Source organism: Saccharomyces cerevisiae, chromosome V, assembly GCF_000146045.2.
Source record: "Saccharomyces cerevisiae S288C chromosome V, complete sequence".
NCBI lineage: Eukaryota > Fungi > Ascomycota > Saccharomycetes > Saccharomycetales > Saccharomycetaceae > Saccharomyces > Saccharomyces cerevisiae.
In genome coordinates, this window is record NC_001137.3 from 342,702 (window position 1) to 355,340 (window position 12,639).

Below are 12,639 nucleotides of genomic sequence, written 5' to 3' on the forward strand. Positions count from 1 at the left end.
TGTGGCGTGATGGTCCTTTACCCGGAGTGCGGGACCCTGGTTCATGAAAAATTGTGTGAAATCAACTGCATTTTTGGAAGCGAAAAAGATGATGAACCTGAGTTGAATGGCTGTGGGAAACCAATACTTGACTGATTATAAAACAAGAAAAAAATGCCTAGTAAAGATCCAGAGAGCGTTATAGACAAAGAAATACGGAAGATATCAGCAAGAAATGATGAGCTTATCAAACAGGATGGGACTCTAAAAAGGGAATACACTACATTATTGAGAAAAGTATCGAGCGTGATAACGGTACTGAACAGTATTGATGATGCAGATACTGGTTCTGCTGAAACGGAACTCCCACGCTTAATATCTCAAGCAACAGTAGAGAAAGTACCCGAATTGAAGTGGTACAATGATCAGATATCACTGATTACAGAAAAGTTGGAGGACGATGAAGATATTGAGGTTCCCGAGGAGCTAATGGATGCTTATACTCTGTACAAGGAAACCCCATTATTATATAATGATACGCACACACCATAACGGTTTTGTATGCTGTGGTGTAGGGAAGTGCCTGGGTCTATGGAATATTGTGACTATATACATTTATACATGCGGCCCTTTTTTGCTCTAACGTGTAAAATTAGCCGGCCTTTTGTCCCTTTTGTTGTCGTGCCTGATGACATTTTCAAGCGCTCTATTGTTAATAAATAGTCCGCAAAGAAACTTCCTAACATGTGGCTTAAACCGATACTTCGACATCATATTAAATACTTTGAAGAACATTTTCTCGTTTTCAAAAAGCCTTGGACCGTATTTATTGTTTATTTCTGTAATCTCCTTCACTGCGTGATTTGAAAGGATATGATTGCCTAGCTGACTTACTATATGTAGTACCTTGCTCTCGATGGAGTCATCGTCATTGCGGTATTGTGTAACATAGGGAGAAGAAAGGCCTTCGTTTGCGAAAAGACTACTATTTTCACCTGAAACAGTGATAGTTTGACTTGTGATATCGTTGTCGTATTTATTAGTAATGATTTTTTCATTTAATGGATTCTCTGCGGTATCTTTCTCTTTGAGTAGTTTGTCCAAATCAAATTCGATGGGTAAGCATTTTTCTATCAAGTCGCCATCGCTTTTATTAAAAACAATCATCTCATCAGAATACTCGCCAAATGCGGACCATTTGTGTTCGTTATACGATAGAAATCTATCGAGCCTATTTGGTAGTGCGATCCCGATAGGCTCATCTTGTACACTGACACAACAGTTCCATCCCATCTCGTCTAGAATTTCGCAACCCTCGCGGGTCATGCTGATTAATCCCAGAACATAAAATGCTGTAAACCTAACGCTGGTTACGCTGGCATTGTAGGCCACCTCGATAATATCTTCCACCAATGAGTAGTTATCTAGTAGACCTATCCCCAATTCTGTGGATCCGATAAACCCAACACACCATAATGCTGCTTTTAAGTCGAGAATTTCTTTGGCATTTTCTACTGTGGCCATATTGTTTCCGTTGACGTATTTTTTTATAACGTTCATGAAAGTAACCAAATCTCCTGTTTGGCTTAATAGTAATATTCCGTCTTCTGTTTTCGTTAGACTTTCATAAAAATGCAATGGCAGGCGACTCTTTTGTTGAAATGTGAGGGATTTTGCATTAATTGATTCATTTTTCTTCAGGAATTCCTCCACAATATGAACATACTCAATGTTTTTTTTAGATAACCACGAATCCCTTTCCTCCTTCACAAAATTGATTTCGTTCAACAACTGGAACCCGTATGGGCGGCTTAATAACTCGAAAAGTATTGGAGACCTAATGAATACCATTTGGTTTAAAAACATCCTAAATGAGGTGCCCAGCTCTTCAGAGCCATTGCCCGCGACAATACATTCATATAAAGCTTGGTCTGCTACGGCGACTACGCTGGGGCTCAGGTCGTATAGTTGCCTTGTTAACATTTCCATTTTGAATTGCTGCAGTTTCACTTTATTCGCTTTTAACTTAAGATCACTTTCTTTCGTGGATAACAGTTCTTTTAGTTTATCGCCTATATGCTTTGTAGCCTCAATCCTAACTTTCTCATTGGCCACTACAAGGGCCTTGCCGATAATGACGCGGCAATGTGATGAATATTTCAAATCTAATTCTGGTATTGTTAATAATAGAAACTCAAGCCCCAGTTTCGATTCAAATTGAAACATCTTATAGATTACGGTAAAAAAATTCCACCTCGTTAGGATATGAACCCCATTCTTTGACTGCGTCAATATTCCGATGAATTTGAAGTATCCAAATATTATTTTTTCTCGTAGTTTATTCTTGTTGAAGATGTTGCCTGATATATTTCCCTCCATTGCTCTAAACATTAAAGACGCCAGTTGCGGTATAATTTTTGTATCATCCATAAGGATTTTCATTCCTTCTGGAGTCGCCGTTAGTGTTTTGAAAAACTGGCATCCAACTTGTACATACTTTTGAGATAATTTTGCGCCTTTATTGACGTTGGAAAATCTCAATCTGAGTGGTCTGTAAAACACCAAAAGTCTTCTGATGAATTTGGTTGATTTAACTAATTCTTCTAGTTGCTTTTTATTTAGTAATGGTCCTTCAAGTAATTCGTTAATTATGTTCCAATTCCATCGCGTAAAATCCTTCGTTTGCAAAACTTTAGAGTCATAAACCATTCTTCTAAATCGGAAATCATCTACTTCGCGGAGAAGAGTATTCTCTTTAATATTTTTGGAAAATGATTTTATATTTTGAGCATAATCAATGCCCGACATGCCAATTGTATTCCTGTTTCTATTCATTTTATAAGCGATCTTCTTGAACTGGAATGTTTCATTGACGTAAGTGAAGTTCTCCTTGTAAATTGGTTTTGATACTGAAGTATACTTTTTATCGACTAAATTCATTCTTAAATTAAAATATTCGGTAAGAAGATATCTGCCTTTTGCTACCAAGTGATCATCTCTATCTTCTTCGTTCAAAAGTTCAAGGAGGTGGGGTACAAATTCCGAGTTCTCCAGAATTAGCACAATTAAGGCTAGCCGTTGATTCACAGACATACACTCTTTGTAGTACTGAGATGGGATTGGTTTGAAAGAATGAGAATGTCTGCCCCTTGGCTTGTATGGTAGTGGTTTGATTTTCAAAACATCAAGAAAGATGTCGATAAGATATTGGGCGCATATAGGAATTTGGAAGAATGACACCAGCTGTTTTAACGGTTTGAAATTGTTGTTAGAAAAAAGCATAAAGCCATTGTAGCTGTTCAAAGTTATTGAGATAAGTGTAGAAGCGTTTTGCATTTTTTCCACATTAACGTTTGACTTTGTATTTGTATCCGAAAAGACCGTGGTTAACACAGATACATTGAAATCTTCCAGAAAATGTTGCCTTGTCTTGTGTGTAGCCATTAATTGTAAAATAGTATCAAGTATTACTGATGCGAGTGAAAAAGAAGTATAATCTTGTAAAAATCCCTCGATCACTCTCATACCACGGCATTCTTTAACCATTTCAGGGGCGACAAAACAAAGTTCCAACAAAGTTTCTAATGCCATGTGCCTTAAGGAGTCTTCAGGTTTTTCAACACAGCTTATTATAGCCTGCATAATGCCTTGAGTAACACCGTTGTTGTATTCAATGAATCTTCGTACCATTTTTAAGGCTTGTTCCCTTTCTATTTGAAAAGAATTATCCTTCGCAAGGGAAATAATTATGAATGCATCCAGTCTTAGCTCTAACAGCTCATCAATGAAAATCGAGCTATTTATTAGGTAACGACATACCCTATAAGCAGATGCTGCTATAAGCTTGTTTCCATTGAGAAGCAGATTTTGAATTGATGACATGAATGAAGTTAAAACCAGATCTTTTCTTATCTCTGAATGTTCTTTCAATAAGGTGACCAGGCCATTTGCTTTTTGAGCAATGAAATCAGGGTTGACGTTCTTTTCTTGAAAACTTTGCATATAATCGCTTACAAGCCATGTTGCCGCTTCAGTTGTTGTGGATGTGAATATTTGATTTTCGTTTTCAAGATCACCAAGATCTTTTTCAGTATCACCGGTTAAGTTTACTTTATTAGATCCATCTAAATCTGGAATGGAAAGCGTAGAATGATTTTCGTTATTCCGTGAGTTGACGGTACTATTACGATTTAAGTTCTGCTGACTATTACGCTCAGTTCCAGAAGTGGGAGTCGTAAGATATTCATCATCAAGAGTAACTTGATCTGTCAAACTATCATGGTCGCCCAATTCTTCACTATCGTTATTTTGGCCATCATCATTCCTGATGCTCCCCACGTCAGCCTTTATTGAGCTGGATGTTGTGAGTGATCTTTGCCTTTTCTTGTCGAACTGTTGCTTGAGGTCAAAAATATGCTTCTCAACTCTTTTTATTGAATTGTCAATTTCTCTAAGTTGAGTATTCGCTCTAATCCTCATCGAGTGCTTTTGTAAATGATTCGTAGAGTAAGATCCAGAGTATATATCAGATATTGTAGAATCCCGAAGATGTTCGATATCGTCTTTTTTCTTGCGCAATCGAGCTAATTCTTGATATTGGTTGTTTATTTCTGCTTTAAGATTTAAAAGTGCCTTGGTCATAGTACTTCTCGTTCGTCTTGCCATTAAGGGACTGGTCGGTGAAGGTGCACTATTTTCTAGCCTCTTGGTGGAGATAAATGAGGTCGAGAGTACCAGATTTTGTTTATTTCTTTTGGAACTTTCATTCGTTATGGTTGATGGGCTGCTGGAGGTGATGTTCTTGGCGCTTGATATTTGGGTGCTCGAGTTATCACGGCTATGTCTAGGGGTTAACAGTGGAGTAGTATTAGTTACTGACCGGCGCCGACTTGAGAGAGGGCTACTCTGTTTTGCACTGTGAGGTATGCTCATTGTGAATTTCAAAAACTTAATAGAAGCGGTACAGCACGAAGCAACCTCCCTAGCGTGTACACCTACAAATTGAAGGTACCTTAGTTATATCCGAGAACAATAGAACTGCTTGATATTCCATCTTCCATTTCGCCGATGGATCAATCAATTTTTAAGAGAATGCAAAAAAGAAAAAGATTACAATATGTATAATTAAAAGAAGAAAGAATGTATACGGATATACGATATGTGACCAGCCGGCAACGGCTCGTAGTTATACCATTATTTACAGTTTAAAGAGATTAAGCCAATGCGTAGTGCTACTTGTTGTTTTCGCTCGACAGGAGGTCTTGCAATTGCTTAGTTAGTTTGGAAGTTTCTTCGTCCATGCTCGTGTCGGTTTCTAAGGCTTGTGGAAGGCTCATGAACTCTCTAGTCTTAAATACAAACTCTCTTGCCGTTGAAATGTCAAGTGCCCAACAAAAGCCGAATATCAATGTGCTGAACGTACCTATTGAAGCGGCGGATGCATACGTTAACGCTGACATGGCTTCATTCCTTTGGGAAAAAGGTGGAAGCTTGTAATTTTGTTGAAATATGCTGGGGACGTCTGCTTTCAGTAGACGGTGTTAGTAACTATATCCTATTATTAGTTTTGGCCACTGAACTAGGACAAAATACATACATTTTCGTACTTTTATGGCCCTGGAGATAAGCCTCATGGTAATCAGGGTGAAGGCGGCCGCACCATAAAATCTGGCCATTTGAAGAACCCTGCGTTTCTTAAGTTCCTTCTTCTCTTCGATCATAGTTTCGTTTCTTGATGAAGTAGGATAGTCGTACTAATTGCTGACAAACCCGTCAAAGAATCAAGTTCCCCATCCTAATAAGTATTAAAAGCGCCAATTTTTCAAGAGACTCGCGGCTGGTGAATAACGCTGCTCCTTAGAAAAGGACAGCCAGCGGATAGCTACTCAGATCTTCGACTGACTTTATGCATTTTAGTATTTATATATTCATTCGATCTATTCTGTTTACTTAAAAATTAAAGATGAGTTGGATGTGGAAAATTCTTGACGTTCCGCTGATATTTTGTGTTGGGGTTGTTTTTGGGACCATGAGATTGCCATGAACCGATCAATCTTGTCTCATCTTCAAGTATCTCTTCACCACTTCATCCTTCTTGATGATGTATACTACAGCTCCCCAGCCTGATAGAGCGTCACGGTCAGCAGCATTCAGTAGGGCCTGACTTATAGTTTCGAAAAGATCTTCTGGCTCTAGATTAGGTTCGTACAGGGACTCACACATACCGAACAGTTGGTCGGATGCAGTACCGCTAACGATAAAATCCTTGGCCTCGTCGATACAGCCGATTAGGTCGAATCCCGCAATAAAGGGCTTCCCGGACTTGGAATTAATACCTGCTACCACCGGCCCCACAAAGTATGGACCGAATCTTCTTTCATAAAGTGAACTTGACACTAATTGGGTAAACGTTTCAGGCTCAATGGCCCTTTCTTCCTTCAACTTATATAGGTTCGTCTTGTAGCGGAACATCTCGTTCAGAGTAGTCACGTCGGTAGCCAGACCGGTAATCCCTAAGAACACATGCCCATAGTGGAAGATTTTTTCAAACTTGTTCGACACACCTAGTGACTGGCTTCCGAGACGCAAATCACAGGCAATGGCCACACAGTCTTTACCTGTCATCGCAACGACGATACCACCGTTAATAGAACTTGGATCCGACATTTTTTTTTTATGCTTTATTCACTGTTCAATATTTTCACCACAATTCGCAAGAAACGCACTCTACTTCGAAACTACGGTTCAAACTTACTTAGCAGCTTCCCGATTTAATTGGCCTTTCTACTATGCCATAAACTCTTTCTTCCTCTCTTTTCATCGCCCCTGCATTTGCACTTTTTTGCCACCGGCAGTGCCATCCGGTCACATGACTACACCACGTTAATAGCGATCTGGCTTATCATTGTCACAGAGTAAATTAAAATGGACGGTAAATGTTGGAAATGCACCACTACCGTTCTTCAACCAATCTAGTTTAGCTATCCTGCAACAGGTGGCCTTCTTGAGCATTCCCTGAGCATTCCAACCGGTTGTATCAGTGTTTTATCACCGTCTCACCATATCCCACGACTAGGCCACACTTCGTTACCCTATGCTACGCGTCATTTCCGCTATTTCTGTCCTGGTTTGTTTACAGTACGCGTGGTGGGACCATAAAGGGGAATAGTGGGGACTGGAGAAAAAATTTTCTCAGTTACTTCTTCTATCTTCCGTAGTTTCCATATACTAGTAGTTGAGTGTAGCGACAAAGAGCAGACGTAGTTATTTGTTAAAGGCCTACTAATTTGTTATCGTCATATGTCTCAAGTTCAAGAACAACATATATCAGAGTCACAGCTTCAGTACGGGAACGGTTCGTTGATGTCCACTGTACCAGCAGACCTTTCACAGTCAGTCGTTGATGGAAACGGCAACGGTAGCAGCGAAGATATTGAGGCCACCAACGGCTCCGGCGATGGTGGCGGATTGCAGGAGCAAGCGGAAGCGCAAGGTGAAATGGAGGATGAAGCATACGATGAAGCTGCCTTAGGTTCGTTTGTGCCAATAGAAAAACTGCAAGTGAACGGGATTACTATGGCGGATGTGAAAAAACTAAGGGAGAGTGGGCTTCACACTGCTGAAGCGGTAGCATATGCTCCCAGAAAGGATTTATTGGAAATCAAAGGTATATCGGAAGCTAAGGCAGATAAGTTGCTAAACGAAGCGGCAAGGCTAGTGCCTATGGGATTTGTCACGGCTGCTGATTTTCATATGAGAAGATCGGAGCTGATTTGTTTGACAACGGGTTCTAAGAATTTGGACACTCTTTTGGGTGGTGGTGTGGAAACTGGTTCTATTACTGAGCTTTTCGGTGAATTCAGGACAGGTAAGTCCCAGCTATGTCACACTTTGGCCGTGACATGCCAAATTCCATTGGATATTGGTGGCGGTGAAGGTAAGTGTTTGTATATCGATACCGAAGGTACTTTCAGGCCGGTAAGATTGGTATCCATAGCTCAGCGGTTCGGATTAGACCCGGATGATGCTTTGAACAACGTTGCGTATGCAAGAGCCTATAACGCCGATCATCAGTTAAGACTTCTGGATGCTGCTGCCCAAATGATGAGCGAGTCTCGGTTTTCCTTGATTGTGGTCGATTCTGTTATGGCTCTATACCGTACGGATTTTTCTGGTCGTGGTGAACTAAGCGCAAGGCAAATGCATTTAGCCAAATTTATGCGTGCTTTGCAAAGGCTGGCCGACCAATTTGGTGTTGCAGTCGTCGTTACTAACCAAGTGGTCGCCCAAGTTGATGGTGGTATGGCTTTTAATCCAGATCCAAAGAAGCCTATCGGTGGTAATATTATGGCACATTCTTCCACCACGCGATTAGGTTTCAAAAAGGGTAAGGGATGTCAAAGATTATGCAAAGTTGTTGACTCACCTTGCTTACCAGAGGCTGAATGTGTGTTCGCGATCTATGAAGATGGTGTTGGTGACCCCAGAGAAGAAGACGAGTAGGTATTTGGTCTCTTGTCTCTATTTATTTACACAGGTTTACTTTCAATTCTCCTCTTTTTCTTAGGTTGCGTTCCGTACATTTTTATCTTCATTTCCATCCACTGTCTTAGATTTTTGCATATATTTTGTCATATACCTCGCAACCCTACTGCGGTCTTAACCTTTTTTTTCAGTTCTTTTAAATAACTTTCGTATTGTCTGTCACCCATGAAATATATGTATTTTTCTACTCTTCTTCCCGATGACTACTTCCTCCTGCAGGGTCCGCGCGGCTTTATCCTTTTAGGGGAGTGAAGAGAAAAATTTTCTGATATGTCGCCATCCTCTTATAAAACCAACGTAAAATACCATACACTTCTTTATGGCAATGAATTTCCTTGTCTTCGTTTCGACGTTTTTAAATTGAATAAAAAATTGTACTTGGAAAAAAGAATAGAACAATACTTTTGCTAACAGCAAGAGAAGTACGGTTGACATTACGAGTATCCCTTTGTTAAAATCAGGCAGTACCCATAATGTCCATGACTATTTGCTCAAATACTCCTGGTGCATACCCTGAAATTGGAGCTTATAATGAGGTTGATAAACAGTTGGAATCAAGCGGATTCTCCTCTGATTCCTCTCTGATATTGAATAAACCAGAAGTTCGTCAATACTGGTCATCCGTTTCATCTCATATTTCACGCTCAGGTGATGTGTTTACAAATGATAAAGAAAAAATTTCATCCTCTATTGGTGAGGATGCGATGGATATCGACGCTTCGCCCTCATTGATTGAAAAATATAACTCTTTTCCCACAAGAAAGATTCTTCCTGAGCAGGACGAGTTTGAGAACGACGTTGAGGACGATGCTTCTTCCTCACTGAAGGAAAAATCACAAGGTTCTTGTGAAATTGAAATTGCTTCTGAAATTTCATCCGAAATTTTAAATGGCACATCGGCAGACGGTAATTCCGAGTTTCACGACTTCGCTGAGCCCCCTCCCTCTCAGAATGAATCTGTCGCTCTGTCTTTTAGTCAATCGAATGATTTGGACTTTTTGAATAATCCAAGCGGATCAGGCTCTTCAAACGATATCAATAGAAGTACAAGTTCCATTTCACTTCCTAGACATGTGTCACTAGATTTTAACGTTTACAATAGTCTTTGCCTCACAAATGAGGTGACTGCATCAGAATCACATAATGTGGCCAAATTTCACCTTGGCAAGAAAAACAAGAAGAGCTTGCTACCAAGATGGAAAACCATTGAAATGTACGGGGAGGTAGTTAAGAAAACTCAAGACATATATTCTAATTTTCAGTATGCACAATACATTTTAAGGGTAGGGTTGGATACCGAAAAACTACACGAACTTGTTAAGGAACTGGAGGATGAAAGCAATAGCTTCTCTGTAGATTCTTTAAAGGAATATTTAGTGAACGATGCCAAAGTTATTTTGAAGAAACTAAGTGCCGTTGGATACCCTGATGCACAGTACCTTCTAGGTGACGCCTACTCCTCTGGAGTTTTCGGTAAAATAAAGAATAGAAGAGCATTTCTTTTATTCTCCGCTGCAGCCAAAAGAATGCACATCGAAAGTGTTTACAGAACTGCCATTTGCTATGAGTGCGGCTTGGGTGTAACCAGAAATGCACCGAAGGCGGTTAACTTTTTGACTTTTGCTGCAACTAAGAACCATCCTGCAGCAATGTACAAATTAGGAGTATATTCGTATCATGGTTTGATGGGTCTTCCAGATGATATTCTAACCAAAATGGATGGTTATAGATGGTTGCGAAGGGCTACATCTATGGCTAGCAGCTTTGTTTGTGGTGCTCCTTTTGAATTAGCCAATATTTATATGACGGGATATAAAGATCTTATCATTTCGGATCCAGATTATGCTATGGCATTGTATGAGAAGGCGGCGGCTTTAGGGCATACTGAATCGGCAAGAATACTAGAAGACGCTCGCAGAAGTGGAGGGTTTGTTTCGCGAGGACATCCTCCTTCGGCACAGAAATATCATAAAACCTCCCATGAAGCTGTGGCAGCCAAAAAGTTGATTTAATAGATAAATACAAACTTCGTTTTCCTTTTATTTTGTTGTTTTTTTTTTCACAAACTGTGGAAGTTCGATTAACTTTAGAAGTTTGTTTGATCAAAAATAGACTGATCCTCACACCTTTCGTTACTATTTGTTACTTTGCTGTATATCGAATAAATAAACCTGACTAAACTCCTTCTGTTATTTAGCGCAGATCCTATATGCTGCATTTTTAGATGTATTTGAGCACTACTATCGTTAATGCCGTGGCATTGGCTATGGACCAGTTAAGTCACGGCCTTTCTTAGTTCTATCATATACGACGTTATACTTATTTACTTTCCCAGCGTTGAAATTAATGTGTCTTTTTCATAATATTTACTTTTTGGTGCGGAAATCTGTAATATTTTAAAACAAAATCTCATCCTTTTGAAAAGAAACGATGAAGAAAAAAAATAATAACATACATTGTACCTTCACTAACACTTGTAAAACAAACGCTTACATTATAATGGCACAAATGAGCAATCAGTGTCACTTCTTCCTACATAAGCATAATTCAAGTATCGGGATATAAAGCTATTATATACCGCTTAAGATAAGAGGTATACACCTCATTGATCAAATACGCAACAGCGTCTCCTTTCAGACCTTTGTGGAGTAATTTCTGCGGGTAGGATTGACTATTTTTCAAGATCAATGCCCCCTCACACTAAGACCTGTTTGCTTAGCATCATAAATGAGTTTTTCCATAATTAAATTTCAACCATAGATTAGAATTTCGTTGCGGGATAAAACTCCAGAACCACAACGATTATGCAGCAAATGTAACCTTGAACTAAACTAAGATTTTGTTAGAGCAGGTGGTTTCCGTTACTCAGACAAGAACCTATAGTAGAAATATAAAAGTTTAAGTAAAACTTTCTTGGAATAGGAATCAGCCATCATCTATCAACTAGTGTACTGATATTCATAATACTGGTATACAATCATATACGGTGCGGGAAGATGACATAAAAAATTGAGAAACACTCATCAAATTTAATGGAGGCCGAAATGCAGGGACTCAGATCGTGATAGAATAATAAACGAGAACATATAAAATGGAAGAAAAAAGAATAACAACAATATGTAGATTTATCGATTCTGTTGATAATTAGAGGTAAAAAAATAGTATTAATGAAGAAATAATTACTGATCTTCTTATACTAAATAAGAGAGGTATATAAAACACACGCCGATTGGTCATATTAATCATGACCAATATAATAGTGATTCCGGTAGTTACTATACATTGATGTGACGACTCATATTCCTCATATATGTACCTACCATAACATGTTCAACTAATAGGTGTTTAACACAGCTTCAGTATTGTCTGAGCTTCTCGTTTAACATTCCTTCTGCAATAGGCGCAATCACACTTAAACGTATACGAGGTGTACATTAATATACGATGTAAGCATTAGATTGTTACCATAGCAACTCATGTCACTATTAATTACTCTCGTTCCAACAGATTCTCCTTTTATGGATTCCATATCTCGAGGAGACTTCTAGTATATTCTGTATACGCAATATTATAGCGTTTACGAACAATGAATCCCAACAATTATTTTAAAATTCACCAACATCTCAATATGTGTTTTATGAATATTTTAGGTGGGTATTGTCATACTGACGTATTCCATTTTGAGATGCAACACATACGTGTATTGTAATCCGATATAGTGTAACGGCTATCACATCACGCTTTCACCGTGGAGACCGGGGTTCGACTCCCCGTATCGGAGTACTTTTTTGACATCATACAGTGTATGTATGGGGTTAGGAGCCACCTTCCAACAAAGCATCACGCTGTCGTATCTCAATTGTCCTTCAGCAAAAGAAAAAGCAGTTGGGCTCCTGTACGCCATATATACTTTATATGCGGTTTTTACCCCGGAAATCGCGTTTATTAATGTCAATGCGCGATTTCTATTATGGGTTGAAAAAGTTGCACTTCTGTTCCTTTCCAAACGATATACGCCCCCCCCACAAGAAAACGTTTCTCTTGCATTCAATAAGGTCCATCGAAGCTGTATTTGGAACTTCCGATTTTATTAAACTTCTAGGGGCGAACTCAACC

At 39.2% G+C, this 12,639-nt stretch overlaps 6 protein-coding genes and 1 non-coding gene across 7 annotated transcripts, besides 5 other annotated features; 4 read left to right on the top strand and 3 right to left on the bottom strand.

Moving 5' to 3' along the window:
• Positions 1-153: 153 nt before the first annotated feature.
• Positions 154-531, top strand: IES5 (Ies5p; the record flags this gene model as incomplete). The annotated part of the gene is made up of 1 exon (NM_001178983.3): positions 154-531. One exon carries the CDS (start codon positions 154-156, stop codon positions 529-531), a length of 378 nt encoding a protein of 125 aa, NP_011017.3.
• An 87-nt stretch (positions 532-618) lies between these two features.
• Positions 619-4,911, bottom strand: TSC11 (TORC2 complex subunit TSC11; the record flags this gene model as incomplete). The annotated part of the gene is made up of 1 exon (NM_001178984.1): positions 619-4,911. One exon carries the CDS (start codon positions 4,909-4,911, stop codon positions 619-621), a length of 4,293 nt encoding a protein of 1,430 aa, NP_011018.1.
• Positions 4,912-5,210: 299 nt separating this feature from the next.
• On the bottom strand, positions 5,211-5,699 carry AIM11 (Aim11p; the record flags this gene model as incomplete). Its single annotated transcript, NM_001180860.1, has 2 exons — positions 5,211-5,500; positions 5,576-5,699. 2 exons carry the CDS (start codon positions 5,697-5,699, stop codon positions 5,211-5,213), a joined length of 414 nt encoding a protein of 137 aa, NP_011019.1.
• A 328-nt stretch (positions 5,700-6,027) lies between these two features.
• Positions 6,028-6,645, bottom strand: PUP3 (proteasome core particle subunit beta 3; the record flags this gene model as incomplete). Its single annotated transcript, NM_001178985.3, has 1 exon — positions 6,028-6,645. One exon carries the CDS (start codon positions 6,643-6,645, stop codon positions 6,028-6,030), a length of 618 nt encoding a protein of 205 aa, NP_011020.3.
• Positions 6,646-7,278: 633 nt separating this feature from the next.
• Positions 7,279-8,481, top strand: RAD51 (recombinase RAD51; the record flags this gene model as incomplete). Its single annotated transcript, NM_001178986.3, has 1 exon — positions 7,279-8,481. The coding sequence occupies one exon, from the start codon at positions 7,279-7,281 to the stop codon at positions 8,479-8,481; it is 1,203 nt and encodes a 400-aa protein (NP_011021.3).
• Positions 8,482-8,996: 515 nt separating this feature from the next.
• SHC1 (Shc1p) lies at positions 8,997-10,535 on the top strand (the record flags this gene model as incomplete). Its single annotated transcript, NM_001178987.1, has 1 exon — positions 8,997-10,535. One exon carries the CDS (start codon positions 8,997-8,999, stop codon positions 10,533-10,535), a length of 1,539 nt encoding a protein of 512 aa, NP_011022.1.
• Positions 10,536-10,697: 162 nt separating this feature from the next.
• Positions 10,698-11,034: a long terminal repeat (Ty1 LTR).
• Positions 10,877-10,935: an origin of replication (ARS516; Autonomously Replicating Sequence).
• Positions 11,035-11,434: 400 nt separating the features above from the next.
• Positions 11,435-12,149: a long terminal repeat (Ty1 LTR).
• Positions 11,659-12,029: a long terminal repeat (Ty4 LTR).
• Positions 12,150-12,216: a long terminal repeat (Ty3 LTR).
• A 16-nt stretch (positions 12,217-12,232) lies between these two features.
• YNCE0018W lies at positions 12,233-12,304 on the top strand. The gene has a single exon. It is a non-coding gene; the product is annotated as a tRNA-Glu (tRNA).
• The last annotated feature ends 335 nt before the right edge of the window (positions 12,305-12,639 follow it).